The following is a 26719-nucleotide window of genomic DNA, read 5'->3' as shown; positions in this document are numbered from 1 at the left end:
TCATTTTTTGGTTTCACCTCCCTGCGTTATGGTTTCATTGAATTTCGTACGTGTCATGAATATTAATTAGCATTATTAAGCGCGTTCATATGTTGCAACCCTGCTTTTTTTTAAGAGCGTACAAGGTACGTTTTATTCCATGGGAGAGTTTTTTAAACCAAAACTATAGCAATCATCTCAGTACAGTGCTGGATGTGAATCTAAATTGGCATCCCTAAGATAAACGAATGTGCATAGTTTTGTGCGCAATTCATGAAGTTACAATAATCAACATCCTAACTATTGATCTGAGGTGGAAAATGCAGATGTGTTTTTGGGTACTGCGCTTTCTGCGTCCCGTCCGTAGTTGAGCAAGGACGACGGAGGCTTCAACTCACAACAAACAACGATAATGTATTCAACGCTACGATGCATACGGCGGGGTCGGTCCAGGGACACGACACAGCGAGGCGGCGACCATGATTTCCGGCAGCAGCTATTGGCCAGCGAGGGTGGAAGCATACGTCCTTCCTGGCAGCCAAGGCACCTCTCTCCTGGGCAGCGCGCAGGCTGCCCCTTTTAAACCGCGTAGCTGGGCCGCGCATCATGACTAGCTAAAAGAGCCCCGTAGCACAGCCCAACCAGCCGCCAGCATTTGTAACCAAATACTCAAAGGTGCTACCAAACATAAATAATATCCTCCGTAAGTATTACCCAATCTTGGCAAGCAACGACCGCTAAGAAAAGTGTTTCGTGGGGTACCAAAGGTCGTGTATCGCCGCAATAGGAATTTTAAGCACATGTTAGCGCATGCACAAGTAAACCTTCATTCTACTGAACACATAACACCTTCTTCTCGTCCAAGATGTAAGGCTTGTAAACACCTTCAAGATCACGTTATAGTTAAACGCACCGGAAGTATTTACGTCCATCATATAAAATCTAGTTTTACCTGAACTAGTTCAAACGTTATCTACATGATCGAATGTTCATGTTGTCAAAAACGGTACATTGGCGAAACGCGACAGCCGGTTAATGTTAGGTTAAACGGGCATCGCGCGGGCACGGCGAAGAAATTGCCCAAAGCAGTGGCACAGCATTTAAATGTAGCAGATCACAACTTCGAGGATCTCAATCTTCACATACCCCCTTCAGTCACGGTGTACACAATTGTGTGCGCGAACTTCGGAGGCGCGTCACACGCGGCGTGTTTCTTGAAATGGCCTAAAACTCAGTATGCACATTCGTGCAGGCTTCCTGAGTGGTAGACTAGCGGTCACTTAACTTCATTGTGCTGCGTATTGCTGCAGAGGATCACTATGCCGGAGACACTACCATGTTAGACGATCGTTCGACGTGCTGCGTTCCAGGACCAACGTCAAGAGTATGTTTTTCTCCGCTCGAAACGAATACCACCCAAAAACTAACTGCGCATCCATTTTCGGCCTAATAGGTGATTCTTTTTATACAAGTATTGAAGCTGACAGATGAAAGAATAATTATATAATTAGTTACACGCTAATTTTATTTACTGAAACTCACACAAAACAACACATTCCTTCATTTTCTTTCTTGGAATATAATACCGAGTGCCTGCAAATTAGGTTATGCTAATTTGACGCATTTGCAGACAATGCATCATAATTCGTGACTGAAGGGGATAATTCAGTCAAACTTCCGGTCCCCAAGAGAGAGAAAATATAGAGATCTGTCATCCCTTATTCACGAGTTCAATACACTCCAGCCAGCAGGTATTAAAGTTTCTAAGGGGGCTTTTGAATCCATTCGATACGGTATATACACAACGAAAACCAATGAGAGTTAAGCCCTTTTAGGAATTTTTTGCTTCCTCTGACAATCATTATTCAGCAAAACGTATACCCCACTCCCTCGCCCGCGCCCCGTTTTTTCTTCTTTTCCCCTTCCTTCTGACTCACCCAGTTCGTCACGGCGGCCTCTCCGCTCTCTCCTCCCCCCACCCCCACTTTCGCAGATGCCTTCCCCTTCTCCCTTGTGGAGGAGAGGGCACGAAGCATATACACACGAGCGCTAAGGAAATGAGTTCCAGCCCTGAAGAAGACAAGTCCACTTGTCGAAACGTCGGCTCGAGCATCAACCACCTGTTTACAGATTTTTTTCCATCTCTATGATATGTGATTCCCCATTCAATTCAGAGATGTCATTTAGTGTGGCTTTTAGAGTACTTATCGTGTGACTTACCCTACCGCTACTCTGAATCCACAGTCCCAGTATTCTTACTATGGTAACTTCTCTAATATTATGACCTTCTACATGATGTAATTTTCAGCAACTTACTAATTACGTGCTAATTTTCTTCTGGCTCACAAAGAAAGCACGCGAAATATGAAAAATAACGCGTAACTACGCTCCCACCCGGAAAAGTGAGAGCGTAGTCTTCACTTGCTACCTCACAGTGATCCTGTTTGAGGGCGCTGCTTCCTGATGCGCGCTGGAGTCTGGTCACTTGTCATTTTTCAGATTTCGCGGGATTTATTAGCCAAAGAAAAGAGAGCACGCAATTAGTGCGTTGTTGAAAATAGCGCAGTTAGATGTCTTTGAACATGCCTACATATGTCTCACTGACATGTTAATGATTAGGTGAATATTTGTCGAGTTGGAAACATAATTAGGTCTAAATAACTAAACCTTAATAACAAAAATATTAGTAGTAGCTGCTACAGTATACTGGGAACGATATGCACTAGGCGTGCTTCGCGTAACGACGTTCCGATTTTTTTTAAATAGCGCTGCGTGATATTTGGGACACCCTATATATATATCTATATATACACTGCTTGAGTGAATAAACATTAAGATTGTCAGCGCCGTTATCTGGCCGTTCATTTTCTTTCACTTTCTAATGCGCTTTTTGTCTGGTAATAATGAAGTTTCCTTATAGATGCAACGCCGATGGAAGGAATGGTGCATTTCACAGATTTGGCAAATTGCGTCGTTGTGAGCGCCGAGTACTACACAACAGACCGTAAGTACGCTAGGTGTATTTCGAAAAACAAATAGTTTTTATTGCAGATTATGTCTAATCTGTTAAACCGAAGCTTCTGTAGTGCGTATGGAACCATCAGCGTTCAACCGATAATATGCCGAAATATAGTGCATGTTCAGTTAGCGCTTCTTAACAGATCAGCGATCTAAACGTATTATGATTGCAGCGTCTGATAAACTTTAGGGTATTGAGCATTGCTGCGCAAAAGGTGCAGTCTGCAGAGCACCGGCATATTTACACAGCGCAAAATGAACGACGACAGATGAGTTGACACAGCACAGGGTACACTGCTTTTAACTTTTACGGTGGCTCCAGAAACACATCAGCGCTAAGGAAAGACGGATAAAGCTTGGAGTATGCTTGTAAAGCTTATGATTCTCTTACAAGCACTGGCGACGAACGTCAATGACCAAAAACAAAACGCAAGTCTGTGGAAACACTAGTGCTTAGTTTTTGTTGTCAAAGCTGCAAGCGCGTGTAATTCTTTGTATGCGGAAAGACATTGTGAAGCAGAGCGCACATCGTTAATGTGAATTGCAATTAGCTGTAGTGATGAGTCAAATTACCGGCTAAGAGTACTGGCACAAGTCCGATAATTAGAAGTGGGAGTTTTGCGACATCTGTTGCCTCTGATAAAGAGCCGGTTGAGTGTTATCTTTTCAAACTACTGCTTCCGTATTTTCTCTTCGTGGCGGGATTATTACCATGTCAGGAAAGATTTCAATCCTCCAGTGGTTTCGAGGTAAATTAAAAAGCTATAAAAAAGCCTATCGCGAACGACAACTGGGCAATGAGGCATATAGCTGGAGGCAATATTAGCTCAGACAGGAAACCTTGTCAGAGCCTAATTTGCGGACGGTATTCTATTACAAATGCTTGAAAACATCGCATCTGCAGCGAAATTACACGAGGCGTATAGGGACACAAACCACATATGCACGTCACGAAGCTGAAGTATACCGCTGCAAGGATATATCTCTGCAGGCTGAACATATTAACAAGGTGTCTATACACATCGGTAGAGTCCCTGATGAGAGGAGGCTCTTGAAAAAAAATTACACCATCTCCCGCTAAAGGGAAAGTAGAGAGGGGAAGGGGAGAGGGTGAGTGAAGAGGAGGTGTGTGGAGAGGGTATGCGCATGCGCAGTAAGGGTGGTCACGCCGCACACCACCACCACCACCACCGCCGGATTGAGCTCGACCTTAAGATACTTCGCATCTAAAATGTACTTTCTGACCAGGTTATTTTGATATGATAGTCGTGGCTCCCTGCACCCCTGCACTAACATTAGGTGATTCTATGCTGAATAGTTTAACTCGATACACATGAGACTGATGACGTTCTTTCATTACATTTTAGCATAACCTAGGACGCATGTTCATATCATATCTAGCGTCACCATCACTCTTGTACATTTATCTACCATGGGCATTCAGCAAACCAGCTATATTAAAAAACAAATCAGTGGGCGCCGTTTGGCCTCCGCAATTATACTGAAAGGTTCCTTTAGCGCATAGAATGAGGCTCTATACTTGCCAGGGCGTGTATTTACGCTTACTGATTCACGAAGAGCAACACGCCGGGCGTGCACCCCGAACAAGTGGTGGATAAAGAGTTAGTAATAAAGAAGGCGTGTGTATTGAGCGACCCTCTTAACGTTCACACGTTTCTCATAGCTAGCGTAACCGAGCGAATGGTCTATTGGCACTGGGAGGAATAAAAAACCATGGATGATCATTCAGTCATAGGAAGTGATCCGCTTCTTCACAGGAGTACACTGCCTATCCTGCATTGACGTATGAGAGCTTCCACAGTGTCAATTGATGTTTGGCAGCTATAGCTCCGTTGGACGCAGATGAACCCACGCTGGCGCCTAGTGGCACATCGCAATCCCGACCACTAACGTCGATGATCTTCATTAGCCCTTGTGGCGGCTGAAGTAGTTAACACACACCCGGACGCAGCATAGGGTCAATCCCGCGCAAAGATTGCATCAACAAGCACGTAAGGAACAGTGGTACTCGATATGCACTGATTGAAAGCATCGTCATCTTGCGAGACAAACACCAAGGCGTGCGCTCCCCAGTAATAGGGGTTGAGGCGTCAACGCGGGAAGGTATTCCGCTAACCGCTGGCGCCTCTCGCTGCACCAAATCACTCATTATGCAATATTCGCTCGTCGACGTTAGTGCCTTTCTGTGCCGCTTATTGCAGCAGTTTTATTAGCCGGTGCTTTCGCACTCGAAGCAATAGGCGGTGGAGCAACGCCGTTGGTGCATGTGGAAGCTACACTAGTAGACCAGTCATCACGCTAACACGACGCGAAAGGCAAAGCACATACTGCGTCATTATCAAATCAAATCATCGAGTACGGCGCATTGCACCGACCATAGAATTTCCTACAATAATGCATTGAAAACCTTCGTTCTGCTTAAACTACCGAATTGCTTAGTACTTCACTTCACCACTTTCCAGACGGCGACACTGCCCCGCCTACATATCTGGGAGAGGTAGGTGTGAGAGATATAAGGCGCGCTTGTAAAGCGCCGTGTACGTGCGTCGGTGGCGCAGGCGGTAGAGCGCCGGACATCTGTCGTCGCGAACCGAAAGGTCGTGGTTTCGATTCCTACGTCATGCAAATCAACTAAACTTTTCTTTCTTTGTCATCGTTCCGCGTACATTTCACCGACGTCACTGCCGTGAAAGAAATTATGTCAGCGAAGTCTTGGTGGACCTCGGCATAAAACACTCGTGTTGCAAATACCAGCCAGTTCCGCGATGTGAAAACAGTCGGAAAGCAAAGCTGTGGTCCTTTCTTGAGGCGTTACATTTTGCTCGTAAGTTCCGGCGAAGCTTTTACTAAGGATTTCTTTGTTTTTTTAGGTTAATATATGTAGATTCCGTGCGACGATATCCTCGTTCATGGCCGCGCTGGAACGCTACAGTAGCGTTGCAGTGCGGCATGGCCCGTTCCACCTGCCTAAACGCCCGAAACGCGTATTACTATCACGGCTGTGCTGGAACACAAGTAACGTTGCAAACGATGCTGATGTGCATTACATGCGCGCTGGTAGCGTTCCACCACGGCTGCAAGCTGCGTAATGTGTGTGCAAGAGCAGGCGAGGCAGCACATAGTGCGCCTCACCGACAGGGTAAGAAATACAGGAGCACCGACTCCACCACCGCGAAACGCATTCGCTTGGGACAAGCCGTGGAAAGCGGACGCAGGGCTCTAAACTCTGTTTCACAAGCTGTTATCAGCACTGTGAAAGGTACGGGTGCCCTCACGCAGTCATGACAGATCGCAGTACATAATTGTGTTCCTACGCGCCCGTCATAACCATGAATTTGACAGGTGGCCTCGCCTGTGTGGAAACGCGTGTACTATAGTATTTGGCTTTTTTTTGTAGCAGGTGGCACTTGCTCTTTTTAGGGGCGAAGCATCTTAAGACCTAGCAATGTCCTTCCGTCCGCCGTAGTCTTCAGTTGAAGCGCAGGTGCGAAAAAGCTTTGCCTAAACCGTCTACAGAGTGAGTATATCGCGCATATGGTTTAAATATAGACAGTACTCGGCGCGGAGCCGCTCGAAAGCTGCTCGAAAACAAGCACATCGATTAACAGGCGACAACGTGCGCAAAACCGTCTACAGTGCGCGCGTAGCGTGCACATGGTCTCAAAATAGACCGTTCTCGGCCGCGGCGCCCAACGATCTCGGCTTTGCCAACTTCAGGCTAGAAGTCACGCTTTAGTGACGGTGAAGCAGCCAAAGCGCGAAAGATTGAGCGCCTTAATGGAAAAGGCTGTGCCCAGCGAAACAGCAATCTCATCATTATGTTTTCATCCACTCAATCGACCTATATCTCAGAACAAGACTCCCATCGAGAATTCCTCGACATTTGGAAACTGTGTACCATCGTCTTCGACTAAACACTGCTTATGGTAACAGCTTGCGGTACCGCTTCGTTCAAGCAGCAAGTCCATCCTGCAAGAACTGTGGCTGCATCAAAACTGTGGAACATATTTATTTAAGTGTCGAGCGTATGCCGATAAGCGTGCGCTCTATGAACATTGTATGAATTCGATAACCTAAAGAATTTTGTCATTTGACTGCGTCTTGGGCTCTTTAGCCTGCCTCACGCAACAGAGGCGTGCGATGAAACTTCTATTCACATATTTAGACAGTATCGGTCAGCTCGACAAACTTTAGTTGCACCTTGAAACCACGCAATGAGAGACTTTGTCAGCGCACGTCCCCGCCCAAGAGACAAAAGACTCAGTCTGTTTTTAAATGCGAATGCATTTCTTAGTCGAGCTATGTCAGGCGTCCGGCATTGTCCGCGGCGCCCTCTCCCATAGCAGCAGCTGCGGGCGCGCGCGCTTATCCTCGCCCCTAGCAACCGGAGCATGTGGTGCGAGAGAGTGTAGGAGAGGGTAGGTGCAGTGGTTCGGCACTCCTTCTCTCGCCGTTCGCTCTCTCTCCTCCCTGCGCCCCACACTTTCGTCTGCTCACGCCTCACTCTCGACCATTCGCTGGCTGGGCGCCTCTCAAGGCGATGGCAGAAGTCGGTGAAGGCGAATGTCTGACGGCAACGGTACCCTCTCTCGGCGCAAGAAATGCATTCGCATTTCCTCACGATTCCCTTCGAGGAGGTGGGGGCATTTTTTTTTAACACGAAAGTGTTTGATGCCGGGGTCCACCAAGACTTCAGTGACGTATTTCCGTCACGGAAATGACGCCGAAAAAAATTGCACGATCAGATAGCAAAGAAAAAATTTCCGTCGACGGGCATCGAACCCACCACCGCTTGGTTCACAACAGATGCCGGGCACGCTATCCATTGCGCCACGGTCACAGACTCTCGAAGCTTTACAAACGCGCCTTTTATATCTACCACTCTCCCAGTCGGCGGGGTGGCGTTGCCCTCTGGGAGCGGTAAAGTAATGTAATTCGTAATTACTGTGGCCTCCGCCTCCGCGATTAACACCTGAAACGCGTTACACGTCCGTCCCATTCGGCGCGTTTTCAATAGAAGTTGAATTTTGTCAGTGTCTTAACACACCGCGAGGTGGCGACCTTTGCCCAAGCGTAATAAAAGCGTCGGCCTCGCTCATAGCATCACGCTAATCAGAACCAAAAATAGCTCCACGACGCGCGCCTTCCGCACCTGGCTGTTACACGTTCCCCGCTCACGCGCTCGCCCCGAGAAAAATCGCGGCCGGGGGGCGGCACGACGCGTTTTCCGTTTCCCTCTAGTCAAGCCGTGGTGTTCAATCATATTTTAACATGCTGCGGGATGGCGACCAAGTGTTGCGTCCAAAATGCGACGCTCCTCTGGCTATCACACCTCGTTCTATGATTACGCTTTCACCATTAACTACTACAGCTACCACAAGGCTTTGTGTAATCATTTACCATGGACGTTAGTCGTCGGGATGGAGATGTACCACCAATCATCAAAGTGGGTGCATCCACGTTAAACGGTGCTATAGCTGCCAGACATCAAAATACATTGTGCAAACTCTCTTATATCAATGTGCAGTACACATTCCGTTACTTCTGTAAGGGCACGCTTTACTTTCGTGTTATTCTGATTCATATGACGGAGGGACCAACCATCTTTTTTTTAAATCTTTTTCTCTATCTTAACATTTTATGTCATTTTTTATTGTGACTGTAAATATATGGAAGCTCTCGGCTGATTTTTGCCGTCGCTGTCATGCCCCGACTATGTATATGTATGTATACATAAACAAAAGTCACAAATATAAAAATAATCCATAAGAAAAAAAATCACAGCGTATCCACGTGGTGAATGATGATGAGTGGGGCGAAGCGAACTCGCGCTCCAGCACAGCGATGGCATTGGCGCGAGCGTGGTCCTTCTTGATGAAAGATATTGTGACTAGATTGTTTGAGAACCACAATCTGTTGCACACACCGCAATTATGGCCGAAACTTATCAAGGAAGTCCCGCTGGAAGCGCGTGTCGGCGCCTTCGGGCAGAGCCCCTCTGATGCGTTTTGCAGCCACTTCACGTGCTCGCACAGTCTCGGGCTCTGCCTGCCGGTACGCGCGCTTTCTCGCCGCTTCACGGTCCATCACATTTTGAAGATCCGATTCGCGCCGCAGCCGTGCAGCTTCGGCCTCGCGGGCTCGAACGGCGGCGTCTTCGCGCCGAAGCCGTGCAGCTTGTCGAACAGCTTCGGCCTCGCGTGCTCGAACGGCGAGGTCTTCGCGCCGCAGCCTTGCAGCTTGTCGAGCAGCTTCGGCCTCGCGGGCTCGAACGGCGGCGTCTTCGCGCCGCAGCCGTGCAGCTTGTCGAACAGCTTGGGCCTCGCGTGCTCGAACGGCGGGGTCTTCGCGCCGCAGCCTTGCAGCTTGTCGAGCAGCTTCGGCCTCGCGGGCTCGAACGGCGGGGTCTTCTCGCCGCAGCCCTGCAGCTTGTCGAGCAGCTTCGGCCTCGCGGGCTCGAACGGCGGGGTCTTCTCGCCCCAGCCGTGCAGCTTGTCGAGCAGCTTCGGCTTCGCGGGCTCGAACGGCGGAAACCGCTTCGCGGCGTCGACGTGCAGCTTCGGCCTCGCGGGCTCTCACCTCAGGATTCTGTCTGCGAGCGCACGCTGCCGCCGCCTTCCGTGCCCTCCGTTCCGCAGCCTTGTCTTCCATCTGGCGACTCCGAGCTAAAGAGAACGCTTGCTTGCTTGCTTGCTTGCTTGTTCCTTGCATTTGGCTCACACCCACAACGGGGGATTGGCTAAGACGCCGGCGGTTACAGTCAATTGGAACATAGGGTTAAAAAAAAAAGTCAGGGAAAGGGAAAAGTGGCTTTCTTCAAGTAGAATAAGGCGATTCTCGTGATACGAGAAAAGGAAATAACGATATAAATAAGATTTTGTTTTCGGGGAAAGGGAATGGGAAACAATAAATTGATAAACAATGGATTAGCAAGGTAATCTCATCGTGTCAATCAGGAATTCGCAGAGGGCCCCGCACACGTTCCTTTTACTGAACTCCAATGAAGCAGCCCCAAAGGAGAGGATATTTAGAGTACTTAGCGGTATTCCTAATTTTTTGAATAAAATTTCAAAGCATTTTTTCATTTGGTTTTTAAAACGGTGGCATCTTAGTAGATAATGGTCGATATTTTCGGGTTCGTTACAGTTGGGACACAAAGGGGATGGGACCAGACCAGACCTGTTTAAGTAGAAGTTAAGCGGTGGAATGCGACATCTTAATTTAGTGATGGATACTTCCAATTTACGCGTGGGATACCATTTATTATCCCATGGAAAATGCAAGTGCGAATATTCTGAATTCGGTATTTTAATCTTTTCGGAGTCTTCAAAAAGAGAAAATTTTCTGAGCCTCGCCGCTGTGACATAAGCTGTAAGAGGCATAACTGACAAAACTGGGCCTTCAAGGGATACTCTCGCGAGTGAGTCAGCCATCTCGTTTACAAATATTCCACGATGACCTGGAACCCATATGAGCCTCACTAGGCGAATGTTTATGGGGATTAATGATCTGAATGAACTCCGAAGTTGAAGTGAGGGACGAACACACAGATAATGAATCGGTCACTATAACAGCTTGCGAATGATTTGCGGGAAGTTTTTGAAGGGCTAAAATAACTGTCGTTAACTCCGCTTCAAATATAGGAGTATAATCTGGAAGGCGTAATGAATATGACCAGGATAACGATTGGGAGAAGATACCCACACCTGCTCTCTTATCATTCATGGATGCATCTGTTGCAATTACATTATTATTTCCTAGTTGTAAGAGGTGATCTTCGAATACGCCAATTAAATACTTAGAGGGCAAGAGTTTAGCATTTGCTGGGAATATGTCGTCGAATTCTATTTTTATATTGTATATGGATTTATCTAATGGAATGATTTCGGAGATATTAGCATTCAGGGGTTCCAGTAATGTTTGAACAAACAAAATCTGAGGTTTATGAAGACGGGACCAGTGCTCATTGAAAAAAGCACTCGATTCAGCAAAAAATACGAATTGCAACCGTCTTGGAGTAGCCTCATATAATTTTAAATATGTTTTAACTGTCAACATACGGAATCTGCAAGCAAGAGTGGGTACCCGAGCTTCTTGATACAACACGCTATTAGCTGTAAATTTAGGAACAACAAGAAAACTCAGAAGAGCTTGGCGCTCTAAGAGAACCAAAGGATTATTCTTGTATGCTGGCCCACCAGAAAAATGCACGCAACCAAATTCAAGAATCGAGCGAACGCACATACGGTAAATCATGATCACAGTATCTCTGCGTAGCCCGGAACGGAGCCGACCAAGTTTAGTTATCATTCCGACAGCGCGTGTAGCCTTAGCTTTAACACGTTCAATGTGACTACGCCAGCTCAGTTTTTCATCATATATTACTCTCAGATATTTATTACAGTCCACTTGGGGAATTCTTTGTTGCCGGTAGCGAAGAGAAATATTAACAGGCATATTTAAAGGAAAAACAATTATGGCACTTTTGGTAACGTTTAGTTTCATTCGAATATCTTCAAACCAGGAGTCTAATGTTGCTAAATATGATTGCAACGTTGAATGGAGTAAATGTATGTCATAATCAGATGCGAAAAACGCAATGTAATCTGCGTATACATACACTTGTACCTTATCACACAGTGGAATCGAACTTAACAAGATATTAAAAAAGGGGACCATGAGGCGATGCGAAGCCGGAGTACTTGCACGATCGCGTTCCGTTGGCGTTCGTTGGGCATGCTACCGACCTCGCGTCGTGGAACGCGAAGAGGGACGCTACGCGCGTCGTATCTTCCATCTAGCCTGGTCGTTAATTCTCACAGGGCGAGCGGGGAACGCGGTCGACAGGCGGGCGAGGGGGGGGCAGCGTAGGAGAGGAGAGAGAAGGGGAGGGGACGCGCATGCGCTCGAGCTCATCGCGGCGTTGCGCAGGAGAGAATTTCGGCATGTCTAGGCCGCGTTTCAGAGGAAGAGTGGAAAGGGGGAGGGGAGAGGAGTATGGGAGAGGGGGAGGGGAGAGGGAAAGTGGAGAGGGGAAGGGGAGAGTGAAAGTGGAGAGGAGGTGTGTGGAGAGGGTATGCGCATGCGCAGTAAGGGTGGTCACGCCGCACACCACCACCACCACCACCACCACCACCTTCGGATTGAGCTCCGCCTTAAGATACTTCGCATCTAATAAAACAGGCGAAAGAACAGAGCCCTGGGGAACACCTCTCGTTTGACTATGCTTAGACGTAGAAACGCCTCGTTGGGAGCAATAAAATTTTCTATCTTTTAAAAATTCGTACAGCCAGTTTGTAATATATTGCGGAAAATTTAATTTGTTGAGGGTATAAGGAACCGCTTTATTCGAGTCGAGCTCGAGCTGACACACACTGATGATGATATCTACAGATGAGGAAGTTGTACAAATGATGATGATTTGTCCAGTTGACAAAGAAGAATCGGTGACTGCGCTCACACTAATTCCCTCTCTCGCTGGAAGCGGCCGCCTGGCCGCGCGACAGTATTAAGAGGTACGTCGTGTATACGGCTTCAACCGAGAAACATGCACGATTTCTGTCCCACGGCAACGGTGATCGGAAGGAGGTCTAAGCGGTGAGACACGGTAATTAACGGACGATGTTTGCTCAATGACCGTGTAAAGTCCAATAAAGCGACTCATGAATTTTTCGCATAAGCCGGGAACGCGCGCCGGAGTCCAAAGAAGAACTTCGTCGCCAGGGGTGAAGGCGACAGCACGGTGAGTCGAGTCGTAGCGAGACTTCCGAGCTTCCTGGGAGATGCCGGTGTTAATTCGGGCCAGGTGACGGCAGTGTGCAAGGCGAGACAGAAATTGTTCGCATAAGGGACTTGCTGAGGTTGCAGGAGCCGAAAGAAACGAGACGTCCAGAGCGAAACTCGGTGAACGGCCATGGACCAGGAAAAAGGGAGCAAAGCCGGTGGTGCGTTGCGTAGCCGTATTATAGGCGAACGTCACGAACGGCAGAATTGAATCCCAGTTCGTGTGGTCGGGGTTGATGTACATGGCGATCATGTCCGAGAGGGTGCTATGAAAGCGTTCTGTCAAGCCGTTGGTTTGCGGGTGGTAAGTAGAAGTGGTCTTGTGAATGGTGTTGGCGGCGCGCAGAACCTCAGCAACAACAGAAGAAAGGAAGACTTTGCCGCGGTCACTGAGCAGCACGCGTGGAGCTCCATGGCGCAAAAATATGTTTCGGAGAAAAAAATCGGCGACTTCAGTGGCAGTCCCAGCTTGTAGCGATGCTGTTTCCGCGTAGCGGGTTAGATGGTCAACAGCCGTCACAATCCAACGATTGCCATTGGAGGTCACAGGAAGGGGGCCGTACAAGTCTATCCCGACGACTTCGAAAGGCAAAGCGGGACAAGGAAGAGGTTGCAGGAGACCAGAAGGAGCTGCGGTGGGTCGCTTGCGGCTTTGACAGTGGACGCACGATGCAACATATTTGGCAACGGCTGAAGAAAGGCCAGGCCAGGTGCAGCGACTTCGTATTTTCTCGTACGTTTTGTGGTAGCCGAGATGACCGGCGGTGGGATCATCATGGAATGTATGAAGAATCTCACGTTGTAGAGAACGTGGTATAACTGGGACCCATTTGTTTCCATCGATGTGATAAACGTAGCGATGTAAAGCACCACTGTGTATCTTGAATTGGTCAAGTTGTCGACGCAGTCGGGCGTTCGGTGGAGTAGAAGTACCTTCCATGCGTGCTAGAATAGAGCTGCAGTAAGGGTCGACGCGTTGATGCGACACAAGGACAGATGGGCTGCCGGATCTTAGCCAACTGAGCGGTGAGATGGGCAGAGCAGTCTCGGTGGAAGATGGCGATGGTGAGTTATCACGGCTGGGAAGAGGGCAGCGAGAGAGAGCATCAGCGTCTTGGTGCTTCTTTCCAGGTCTGTAGGCTACATCGAAATCGTACTCTTGCAAGCGAAGCACCCAGCGACCAAGGCGACCCGATAAGTTCTTTAGGGACGAAAGCCAGCACAGTGCGTTATGGTCGGTAACGACTGTAAAGTGGCGGCCATGGAGATATGGTCGAAATTTTTGTACTGCCCAAACAACAGCAAGGCACTCTTGCTCTGTTATGGTGTAATTCTTTTCTGCAGTAGTCAGAGCACGACTGGCGTAAGCGACGACTCGTTCGCGTGCGTTGGTGTCCCGTTGCAGGAGAACGGCACCGAGACCACGACCGCTAGCGTCAGTGTGGAGGATGGTTGATGCGCCTGGATCGAAGTGGCACAGTACTGGGTCGGATGTCAGGGCTTGCTTCAACGCCAAGAAAGCCCTTTCACAGCTTTCGCACCAAACGAAGGGCGCGTTACTTGCGAGCAGTTGATGGAGCGGAGACGCAAGCTCTGCGAAGTCGCGTATGAAGCGCCGGAAGTACGATGCCAAGCCGAGAAAACTGCGCAGGTCCTTTTGACGCAGCGGACGGGGAAACTCAAGGACAGCAGCAAGCTTCTCAGGATCCGGCCGAATCCCTTCTTTGCTGACTAAGTGCCCGAGAACCTTGATGGTCTTGCTGGCGAAGCTACATTTTTTTGTATTCAGCTGCAGGCCAGCTTTTGCAAGGCAGGCTAGGACTTCTTCGAGACGTTGCAGATGTTGCGGGAACGTGGACGAAAACACTACTATGTCGTCGAGATAACAAGGGCATTAAGGACAATGATATGTTCAACGCTATCATATGCCTTGGCTAAATCTAGGGTTACTAAAGCCGATAATTGTCGTCTGTGCCGGGCAAGCTTTATACGAGCCTCTAAATCGACATGTGCACACCATATCGAGCAACCGGGTCAAAATCCAATCTGGCACGCGCTCAGTATTGCATTATCTGTGATAAACTTCATAATTCTTATTATAGAAGTCTTTCTATTAATGTAACGACATGGGACGTTAGAGCGATTGGTCTAATGTTGTCTATCTGCATTCCCGCTCCCTGTTTTTTAAGAAGGGGAACAATTTTTGCAAGTCTCCAGTCAGGAGGAATCCAGCCATTTCTAAGGGAGTGGTTGACGACGTTAAGAAGATCGTCTGGAGAGATATCAAATAATATCTTTAACACTTCTGCCGTAACTCCATCTGGGCCTGGAGCTGAATTAGGGAGAAGGCGAATGACATGCGCAAGTTCTTCCATATTTACTTCGATAAAATCATGAATGCTTTACAAACTTTAGTTGTAACTGTGATGTAAATCGCTTTTCAAGGCCCGATGCAATTTCAGTTAATAAATCTGCCAATTCCTTAGGTGAAAGAATAGCCGAGTCAATGTTTACGGGCGCTGCAATCGCCTTACGACAACGAAGAAATCTAAACAGAGCTTTTTTATTACCACTCTTGGATAGAAAATTATATCATTTTTCGTCATATTTATCTTTCGCTAATGATACTGTACTTTTGAACATAGCTTTAGCATACAAATAATTTCGCCAATTAGTAGGACTTTGGTTTATAAGAAGTTTCTTCCAGGCCGCTTTTCGGCGTCGATAATCTCTTGCACAATCCGAATTCCACCATGCACACACTGAATTTCCTTTTGCTGACGATATAATGAACTGTGATTTTGTTATGGTACGTTTTAAAACTGAGCAGAGACTCATAGCTTTAACATTTCTCTCCATACTAGACAATGATGACAAAGTTGATTGTAAATTCTTTTTAAATTTGGAGTAGTTTACAAAATTTTGCGCCTGGTAGTCTACCGACAATACTGGGATCTTGACTTCAAATACAAGTGGACGGTGATCACTACTTGTAGCAGTATCAAGCACAGTCCAAGACGAGATTAAAGCGTTTGAGCTAGCGAATGTTAAATCTAAGACGGATCTCGAAGTACATCGAACAAAAGTGGCAACTTTGGAATTTAGACATATAAAGTTGTTTGTGTTGGTCCAGTCCCATAACCGTTTTCCCGATGTGCCTGTGCGGAAACCCCACGACACATGATGGGAGTTGAAGTCTCCCGCAAACAGAATGTTCTTTTTGCAGAAGCTCAGAGTGACATCAAGAGCGCTCTCATCTTGTATCCCAGCCGGAAAATAGTTATTAACTATGGATAGTGGAGCGCAGCCAGGAAGGTTTAATTCCACTACCAAAACTTCATAGTCAGACGACATTGCTTTATACGCTATCTTCGCTCTATGGCAAAATTTTGAAGAAATGAAAACAGTTAGTCCTCCACCACGTGAGTTTCTATCCAATCGATAGCATTGATAATTTTTAAAATAAAAGTTCTGATCAGCCGACAACCATGTTTCTTGTAAAAGTACAACGTCGGGAGATTGCTGAGAAATAAGGTATAATAAATCTGTAGCTGCAGAGAGAATTGAACGGCAGTTCCACTGAAGCACCCTAAGACACCCTATGATGATGATAGACGAGCAGCGGAAACCGCCTGCTCTAATATACTTTCTTTCAACAGGTCAGTCCGAGTCACGGATTCCTTCACACACTTCTTTGTTTTTGGATTCGAAGAATTATAGAGCTTGTTAGTAGGTGATCTGGTGCGTTTGAGAATACGGGCATCCATATCAACGTCCCAATTTCCCATTGAATCTGAATCAGAGATGTAATCTTGATCAGTCTTCTGAGAGGAAGACGGTCCTGCTCCATAATTGGTGGGGGCAACAATCTGATGTTCAGCAGGCTTAGTGATTGGAGCGATAAGAGTTTGGAAACGCTTTGTGATCGTCTCAGAAACACCAGCCAACTGGGAAGATATAACATGAGTCAATGAGTCGGACAGATTTAGTACAAATTTTTCGAGAACCTTTTCTGCCGCCTTCTCTACCACAGTTGAAATGGAGTGGAAAAATCTTGCGTCCATGCCGAGAGGCTGACGGGCTGTTACACCGGCATATCCCTGTGTCCTGCTTTGAACTTCTGCTAGAGCTTCTCGACGAGAGCATCGTCTCTTTTCAATAATTTCTAGCACCTGAAGCTCTTTCGATCTCGCAGGGCAGTTAGGATCGTCAGCAGAGTGATTTGCTTTACATAAGCAACATGACTCATTGCCTGACTGGCACTCATCAGTACTATGTTCGGCCCCACAGATGCGGCAGCGAGTATCAGACCGACAACCGTTGACACTGTGTCCATAACGCCAGCATTCGGAGCACTGTAAAGGACGAGAAGCTACAGCTTCGACCCTGTAGATAAGCGGCCATGCTTTGATCTCCGAAGGGCGATTTGCCCCAGCAAATGTTGCGATCACTGTTTCAGTAGGGACTTTCGTATTGTTTACTTGTCTGGTACAGCGGTACACAGAAATTACTCCTGCAGGGGAAAAAATGTCCACGACTTCTGCTGGACTTAGGCTTGTGTCTACTCCGCGGACTAAACCTTTGCAACATGCTAGATGAGCTGGGATAAAACAGCTCACCGGATGTGAGGCAAAAGTAGTACACTGCGCAGTAGGTCTTGAATACAAGCCTGGTCTGGTGAACAGCATAGGATTCCCCCGCGTCCAAACTGACGAACTTCGGTTATCAGTAGGGAATGAGAAGTGATCGCACGAAGTTCTGTCTGAATTGCCTTGGGGTTCTTCATACGGATGAATCCACCATTGGTCGGCACCAAAGCAACAGGAACGCTGCGGTTGCCATCGCGGAGGAACAATTCCAGGGGCAGATTCTGAGGGGAAATAGAGGCAGACCAGAGGGAAGCCCTCTGGCCCGGAGAAGAGACAGACATCAAAGAAAACGGGAAGTTACACTTAAATGAGGCGTGCACTCAAGACAAATATGAAAGGAGAGAAATCAGATAGAAAAAAGTGGCCGCGTATCTGCGTGCTTCGCTGCAAATGTCGTCTAAAGACGATAGAAGAGGCGCTGCGTGAGATATGGACGCCATCCGGCAATACGTCGGGAAACACGAGTGCTCTGTTGCGGGCTGGTAGTCCCGGCGCAGCGGCAGGCGAAGACCGGCGGTGACCAACGCGACCGGTGGGGACACCGGCCAGCCCGAACACGCTGTTTGGCGCGATGCGCCGAAGGAGAAGAAACGTCCGCACTCAACGAGTACTCTCCACAAACTCTCTTACTTCCACGTCGCCTGGGTAAACAGGAATGCCAGAGCGGCGCCCCCTGTCATTTGTACAATGCAATACTGAACCGAAACCGAAACACAACATGAGCTTGTGCAGAGGGCACGGAGGAAGACAAGTTTCAGCGCAGTCGCATTTTCAGCGCACCTTAAGAAACTAGGGTTGTAACATTGTAGGGCGAGTAGGGCCAGAAGGACCGTCACGACGAAAACCTGCCTCCTCAGTCGTATTCGCCTGGAACGTTGGTGTGGCTTCGCGTTCCCTCCTCCGCTCCTGGCCTTTCCACAAAGCTACTGCCTAAGTACGAAGGCCCATACCACGTCCTACGTCAAGCATCCCCAGTTAACTATATGATTGAGCCTGTTGAATCATCTACGGACCGCCGTCGTCGCGGCCGCTAGTCTGTTCACGTCGATCGACTGAAGCCGCATTATGACCCACCAGTTGTACCTGTTCCTTAGGTCGCCAGGATGGCTCCTTTTCCGCGGGGGAGTGATTTGTAACATGGTAGGGCGCAGACAAGAACTCCTGCGAAAGAAGAAGATGAAGACGGTTGTTGTTGGCGCTCGCGCTTGCTCGGCTTGGACCGCTGATCACTTGAGCTGTGGCAATCTTTTAATAAACGCGTTACTGTCTCAACGTTAAACGCATATCATCAAGGTCTTTAAAATTGCGTATCTATGTATTTTCTGTTAAAGGAACACACCGCCTAATACTTACCTAGTGATGTTGCGCCTCAGATATGCGTAATGTTTGCTTTTTGATCAACAATGTACACAAGTATGAACCTAGTCAGCCGTTCACGATGGCTGGCCCTTGGGCAAGTGGTTCAACTTTGGCCGAGTGGCTGAATCGAGGGACGTGCCGACAAACAGAAAGACAGACAGAAGGACAGACAGAAAGACAGACCAAAATTTCTGCGTTTAAGTTCCCCAAGAAAGACTATCGTCTTTAATAACCGCCGGCTACTTGACCGCAACCCTGGAGGCCGTCAACACGAGGACAGAGAGCCCACAGCTGCAGCTCGTCTCCTGTTGTGCCAAGAGTGTCACTCGTCAACGTCGTCTTCTTCTACTACTGCATACCAGAACGCGCGCAGTAAAGAAGAAAGAATGCCACACAGGCGAACACGCACGAGAGTCTCACTCGTCTACGTCGTCTTCTTCTTCTACTGCATACCAGAACGCGCGCTTCTCACGAGCTAGAGGTGGCTACTACAACGCTACAAACGGAGGATGGACAGACCCACGGTATAAGGAGCTTCGCCCCTAAAAAATTCCCAAGCGCTCGACCGGGGTTTCGAACTTGTGACCCCTCGCTCCGCAGCTCGCTGCCATAGACAATTGCGCCATGCTTTCCCCATGTTCTCTGGGATAATAACGGCAGAATACAAGCGCACGCGGCGTTGGTTGAAACGCACGCGACGCCACACGTGGTGAAATTAAAATTATGCGAGAGGCGGGCCATGCGGTGTCGTCGCCCGCGCTGCGTTTGCGTCGTATTGCAGGCGACCCACGCTAGTTTTCCATTTTGGGGCTGTAGCGCCACGGCACTCGTGGCTAGTCGGCCAGAGAAAAACAAGACACCCACGAAGAAAAGAAACGTACGACACAAGCGCTGACTAACAACTGCTTTATTCTTTCATAACCAACGCATACATAAGCCCAAGACAAACTTACCGCACATGGGCGCACAACAATAGCTCTAAACCAAAACGTGTAACAAGGATGATAGTCGATTACATATACGGAGACAAGAAATTATGTTCAGATGTGTGCAGGGGCAAATAAGTAAATAAGATATAAGAAGCACTAAGAAGTGCCTTTGCGCTGTAATTTTAGCATCAGGAATATGTACGAACTAGAGCCAAATGAAGATTTATCTTAGTGACCAGAATCGACGTCCGCAGGGAACGCGAGCCGTGGCTTCACGTGCCACTTCCAAGTGCTGTCTTTACTTTCTTCTCTTGAGGTCGTGCGCTCTACGGTTTTGTTTGCCGCCCAAAGGAAGACGCTGCAGGGTCTTGGGACAACGCGAGCGCAAGAGTCCGAGAGTGGATTGCGTTCTGCGCATGCGTCCTGGCGGCTCGCAAATTTCTTAGGTCCCCAACTCTAAAACTGTCTAGTGTTTCACCGAATTTAGGATGTGCGCCTTCGACTTGTAGTTTGACACACAGGGAGTGGTCGACCGTGCACGGGGAATTATCTCTTGAGGGGGTGTTTTGTATGTCTTTGCTTTCACCTCAAAGTTCGCGTTGAAGCTATTCGCGGCGAGATCGACCTATAGGTGGCAGCACCGTCACCCCGCTAGTGTGGATACTGGTTTCGTGTGGTGTGTGTAGAAGTGCACGGGGCTTCTGTTTTCACATCGTGATTTTGTGTTCCGTACCCGCAGAAAGCTCTTCGTTATCGATGGTGAGGTTTTGTTCGGTGCCACAATGCCGCACATACTAACAGAGCGAGGGATAAGCTTCCATTTCTATCCCACCGACGCGGAACGTTGCCGACTGTGGCTCGTTAGGCTTCGTAACGGCAAGACGCTTTCCAAGTACGCGATGGTGTGCAGCAAGCAATTCGACGACGGTGCATTCGCATTCGCAGACGAGAAAGAATGGTGAGTAGACAGCGATAACTTCGCTAATGTGTTCATTTATATGCTTGTTGCTGCTGTGCACTACAAGCGTGAAGACCTTCGCAGTAAGCGAACGCTCGGGGAAGCTTCCCTGTGCTTTGATTTTCCTACACTTCCGCAGGAAAATTAAGCGAGAATCAATCGAGAAAGAAGAAAATTTTTTCATGGAACTTATTCTTTGTCATTCATGTACCGGCTGCGCTGTGAATGCAAAGTTTGTTCGCGCTTGGCTAGCCCTTTTATAGTTCGCGCCCGAGCCCTTTTATAGTTCGCGCATGTTCCATTGTGTTTACACGGCCGCGAGAACAGTTCTCAGTGTTCCACAGGGCACGTACGTACATGCACTGAAACGCGGCAAGTGTGTATGCATGATCTGGTGCATAGTAAAGGGTATCGTTTTATGAGCCCTCACTCGCCATGTAAGCGATGAAAATGCGCGAGCGACTTTATCGCCACAGCTGATCTTGATGAATATATTTTTCTCGCTCGCTCTCTTTTTTTTAAGGGTTTTCGCGGAAGAGATTGAGGCCCGACGCACTTCTGACACTGAACTTGCCAAAGCGCAAATTTGACAGGCATAAGCTACCTTGCAAGTACACGGGCATAAGCATAAGCTACCTTGCAAGGACAAGCATAAGCTACCTTGCAAGTATACATTTCGCCACAAGTTATAATTGCGCAAGGCAACTCAGCTTTGCGATTTCCGTGTCATTCCATTTTCTCTTCTGTTTAGGGGACAATTTAAGTACCGAAGTGTCAGACATGAATTGACACAAATATTTCTCTGCAGTGGGACCAGGACCGTACACAACTAAAGCTCGTCGCGTAACCTATAAACGACAGTCCCGAAGTTACACACCTAACCACAACGCGCAAGTGCATGAGAACCTTTTTTTTAACCACCGAGCCGCTAAAAGGCTATATTCACATGAGATTTAATACTTCTCATCTTTAGGACAACGCCAAGTGCACTTTGCAATGCGCTTGAACCACAGAGCGGCACCTACACTGATATGACTCTCGTGAACGGACGGTACGACAACCACACACAGCACTCTCGACAAGTGCACTCACTGATCTTATTACAGTACATATAGAGCCGATGAAGGCCAAATGCTTCTTTACATCGTGTTAGGCATACGTACGAGCGGTTAAAGTTGCACCAACGCAACGGAACAAACCGCCTTTTGAGGCCTTTCATGACGTATGCGCACATGCAAACACAACGCGGCTAGCAGACGACGCATGGAGCAATCCACACTAGGCGCGCTTCAGCCAGTAGCCGCCAGGCGGCGACTCCGCTCGATCTCGCGGCCAATAGACCACACGAAGGTGACATTGCTCGCTGCAGCGGCCGCATTTGCAAAAGGAGTGATCTGATCGCTAGAAGAGCCAAAGTGGCGGTTAGTTGAAGTAACAGCTGTGACAGTTCGCGCTTGTCCTATGTATACCTGTGCGTTCTTTTCGTGCCTCCTTCTTTGTGCTTGAGCAGCACGCTTGTTAGTCCTCACTTGCCTTGTGTGTTTTCCTGCGTCCTTTGAGCTTGAGCAGCGCGCAGCAAGTTTCTAGCTGCTTCCCGCTCTTCCTGTGACACTCCAATTTCTTGCTATCGCATTCATTGCTTCTCCCTTGAGGTGAAACTGAGACTTTTTTCTCTCTCTCTCTCTCTTTTTCCCTCTTTCAATCCCCAACCACCTTCGCCACGCAGTGTAGCAAGTCAGTGATTTGCATACGCCGGCAAAATTCTCTGCTTTTCAATAAAGAGCTCTCTCTCTCAATCTCACTGTGCAGCCATAGTGACAGGTTCTATTTTCAGTTGTGGTATTGATTTACTAACCTCTAAAGTATCGGCTGCCCATACATAAGTCATTGAACCATATTATAGAGCTCGCGCACATAAAACGTGGAGCTCGCGTACGTTCAAGAGTGTACCCCACTAACCACGTAGTGCACGCCGTATGATGAGAACTATATTGAACTATTGAAAAGCTTCCTGCTCATTCAGTCGCAGTCTATGCTGAACGATAACGCGCGACCCCTTTTCGTTAGTTTATTCGTTTATTAGTACCTCAAGGGTCCCGAGCGACATTACATGAGGGGTGGGCAAGAAAACATGATAGATAAAAAGAAAGCAAAAAAGCAAAAACAGCACCAACAATAACAAAAAAAAGAATAGAAAAACAGCAGTAGATCACATTTACAAGGATAAAATATGGCTTTTTACTGCAGTTTTAAATTGGTAATCGTAATATTAATCGGTAATATTGAGTCCCAGTAAAAATATAAAAAGAGCGAATTTACGTCAACATCCTAAATAGTTACTTAGACACTCTCCAAGTCTATAATTTTTGGTTTCATGACACTCTTGAATTTTTACTACAGGCTGCGACAATGTTTTCAAAACATCCTCCTGACGCAAAGCATTAACAAAATAACAGAGTGCGTCGTTTTTCCTCGGAAAAAGGTGCATCGCATTTATGATAAACATTGGGAGAGACTGCCACAGAAACGGATGTGTGGCTTTGCGGCATCACTGTTTAACGCCCTGCTTATAGGCATAGATAGAGCTTTAAAAATATGTGCAATGCCACACCGCAAAACTAAGGGAACGATAAAAGACTGCACTAGAGACAGGATGAAAGAAATACAGACTTCGAACTAAAGCTGCCTACCTAATTCAAGTACTTGGTTTTAGACTAATGCGTAGAGCAGAGTAGATGTTGAAAGTATCAGGATCCACGCCAATGGAAGCACAACGAGGCCAGCCACAGGTGGCGCGGTTAGATTGTGCAATCTGAAGGGACATAATCGCGAATCAAGGGGCAACTCAAAGTCAGTGAGGATGGCTGTACTACCATAGCATACATTAATACACGCGCGGAGATAATTCGCGCTCTTATAAGTTTTCGACATGGGTCCAACCAGAATTTGGCCTTCCCATTCTCAGAAATTTCTGTGTATCCCGCGTAATTTTCTGTGAGTGCATTACACTGGTGCGCGAATTTCTGGCCTCTAATGGTCAGACGAATGCTGCCTCACAAACACTCCAATGCCATCTTTAAGCGACTGTATCAAGTATAACTGAAGCAAGGCCAATGCTTTTAAAAAAATGCGCAGCATTTCTTAGCGAACCTTTAGCAGTTTGAGTGTTTCTATCAACGTATATATCGATCTATCTAGCCGCCTCCTTAACTTGGTGTGGACAAAAATTGGCATGGGAGGGTAAGAGGATTTGACGAATATGACTGTCGCGTCATGACATGAATAACGTGAAAATCCTGTAGCGTACGTCGTCAAACCCTTTCCTCCAGACATGTGTGGAACATACCCGTTTACCACGGGCTGCTGTGTACGAGTATGCGCCACAGGTGATTGAGAGTTTATACCTTCTCAGGAACGGCGAGAACAGATATTGGTAATTTAAATGCGAGAGCGTTAAGAGAAACCGCCATCGGCAGCGTTGACCCGACGAATGGAAAGAATAAAAATTAGGATCCCAGCAGGAATCGATCCCAAGCATTGTGCGTGGCAGTCAGGTATTCTACCACAGAACCACTCCAGCTGCATAAAGTGATTTAGAAAAACAGCGTATGCCTGCGTAATGTCGGTGCAACGTGAATTGTGGTTGTGATGCTGGCTGTCTGATTTTACACGAAAGCAATAAACACTACATATGTACTCCTACCATACAAGCATCATATCAGACTAACGCATGTGTTTCGAGTGTTGGCTTCGCTTTTATAGCAGTCTAACAAACATTACATTTGTAATCGTATGCTTCAGCAAGCTATATTGAAGCATTGCTCGACCCCGGAGAAATATTTAAACGAAAGTTACGTATGATATTCACATGATTGCACCATAAAGTGCACTTAGTTTCGATTATCTGACGTATGTACTCTAATGGTAGGGTTGACGTTACGTCGCACCATCAGTTACCCTTTAAACGCCAGCGTTGTCGACGTGCCTGCTAAGCCCACGATGTGCAAACAGCTACTACAGGTACAAAAACACGTCGATCCACTTCGTAACGCTTGACTCAAATTCATAAAATACAGCATAGAAGTACTTGCTGATTGCTTTGCATGAAACCGATTCCCACAACGCGTGGGATCTGCCGAATTTTATGTCGTTAGTCTTTCACCAGAAAAGGGTCTATAGTGTTTAAAGGAGCATTTTTCTATCACTTTGTTTTCTTCTTCAGAGTGCATACTCTGGACCCGCAAAGAAGTCAAGGACAATGTGCCGCAAGACTGCATCGACCACTTTGTGGACACCTGTGGGGTGGTGGTTCCCAAACACAGTAGGGACCTGTGCCCTGATGGAGAAGGCGACTACTAGTTTTGTCGAGTCTGAAATTTAAAATCTTTCCTCATTTTCCTTAAATCGAAGCTGGAATATCAACTAGTGACTCTCGAATAATGGTGCTACTAGACCTCATTTCCTGAACTTCAGTTGCACTGATAAATTCAAATGAAACACGCCCCTGCGAGCGAACCGAAAATTTCGCCATGATAATTTGTCGTTTGCAACAACCTGCACATTGTACTGCTAACATTATCTTATCTGATGTATGAATAATTCTGGAGTTTTAAGCTTCAGGGCGCTTTTTGGCAATTTCTTAAATAATGCTTGTCCCGCACGTCTATAACCCTCGTTAACACTCAGTTTTCCTTGTAGGTCCTTTTGGCACGCTCAGTTCCAACATTCTCTGCATTCAGATGTCACTTGCCTAACGGAGGACCTAATGCGCTTATTATATCGTAGCTGTGAAGTCCTTTATAGCGATGACGTTCTTGTGCTCACGCATAGAGCCTTGTTTGGTAATAATGTTAGCCAGTGATGGTTTGTCCGCAAAACAGTAGGCATATGTTTTACATGCACGTGCGTAATTGATCGGAATGAGATGCTTTGAAATGTAAAGGCTACTTTTACCAGAGCAAAGAAGCACTGAATAGGGCCTCAGTGTTTTTATCTTTGAGCCACATTTGATCAGCAAAACGCAGTGCCTCGAATGCTATTGTACTGCGTTTCTAACTCACAAACGCGGGACAAATAAAACATGGTATACAAGGAAAAGTAATAAAAATCATACAAAGTGTCATAAAAATCATACGAATCAAACGTTCACCAAAGTATTTGCAAAATGATATCGGCAATTCATATTATTTCGTAACTCGTATCTAAGAATCGAGCACAGATCGGCCCGCTACGGACTCCTGACCTTGCGACCTTCTTCTGTATATTTTTAGCGATGTAACCATGCTGTCAAAAATAAACGCTTGACTTGATTTGGTTTGATTTGATTTCAGGAAGTTCCTTTGTTAGTAACGTATTCATGAATCCTTTTTGAGACAACTGACAGAAAGGGATGGCACAAACATTCTATTTTTGTGAACTGAACAATTTTACTGGGCAAATTTCTAATGTTAAGAACTTTTTAAGCACTTTTAGTGAACGCAGTAATTACCTGTATTCGTAACCATGCTGTTCATGTTCGCATGAAATAATACTGAATTACGGTAACGCTGTTGGCATCCGAGTTTTATAGCAAAAAAGTGGAAAATGATGCGGAGAAGGTCGATTATTTCTGAGGTAAATTGCTTAGAATGACTGCTAGTAACATGAAGAGGTTGTGATCACGGCTATGAACTCCAGACAGGGATTTAATATTGTCTTTTCCAGAAATGTTTTACTGATAACATGCCTTCATTCTCCGCGCGGGCTCACACACGACGCGGAAATTCTAAGGAGCGTAACCAATAATTCCAGAGGTAAAGCTGCGCGCAAAGTCTCTAAACACAACCAGTAAAAATACAACTGAAGTAATAAAAGAAGTCGTTTGATAATGTCATTGTTGTCATCCGCAACTATGATTGTATTGAAAGTACAATATCTGTAACACATTATTGATACTATTAGAAAACTTGATCAAGTAAAGGATAACTGATAACTGTCCCGCTACGTAAACTGATCGCAAGTTAAATTCCTGAAATTAGGAAAAT

The 26719-nt window shown here is 46.9% G+C and overlaps 1 protein-coding gene across 1 annotated transcript in view; it reads left to right on the top strand.

The window, feature by feature from the left end:
• Positions 1–26092, top strand: part of LOC119395799 (uncharacterized) — a 42940-nt gene extending 16848 nt beyond the window's left edge. Inside the window, exons 4-5 of the mRNA XM_037662809.2 lie at positions 2900–2983; positions 24919–26092. Of these exons, the coding sequence (XP_037518737.1) occupies positions 2900–2983; positions 24919–25055 (221 nt within the window). The 3' untranslated portion in view covers positions 25056–26092. The remainder of the gene's footprint in view (positions 1–2899; positions 2984–24918) is intronic.
• Positions 26093–26719: the final 627 nt, after the last annotated feature.

Source organism: Rhipicephalus sanguineus, chromosome 6, assembly GCF_013339695.2.
Source record: "Rhipicephalus sanguineus isolate Rsan-2018 chromosome 6, BIME_Rsan_1.4, whole genome shotgun sequence".
Lineage (NCBI taxonomy): Eukaryota > Metazoa > Arthropoda > Arachnida > Ixodida > Ixodidae > Rhipicephalus > Rhipicephalus sanguineus.
The sequence above is the reverse complement of the archived record's forward strand: the minus strand, read 5'-3'. Positions and strand labels throughout refer to the sequence as shown.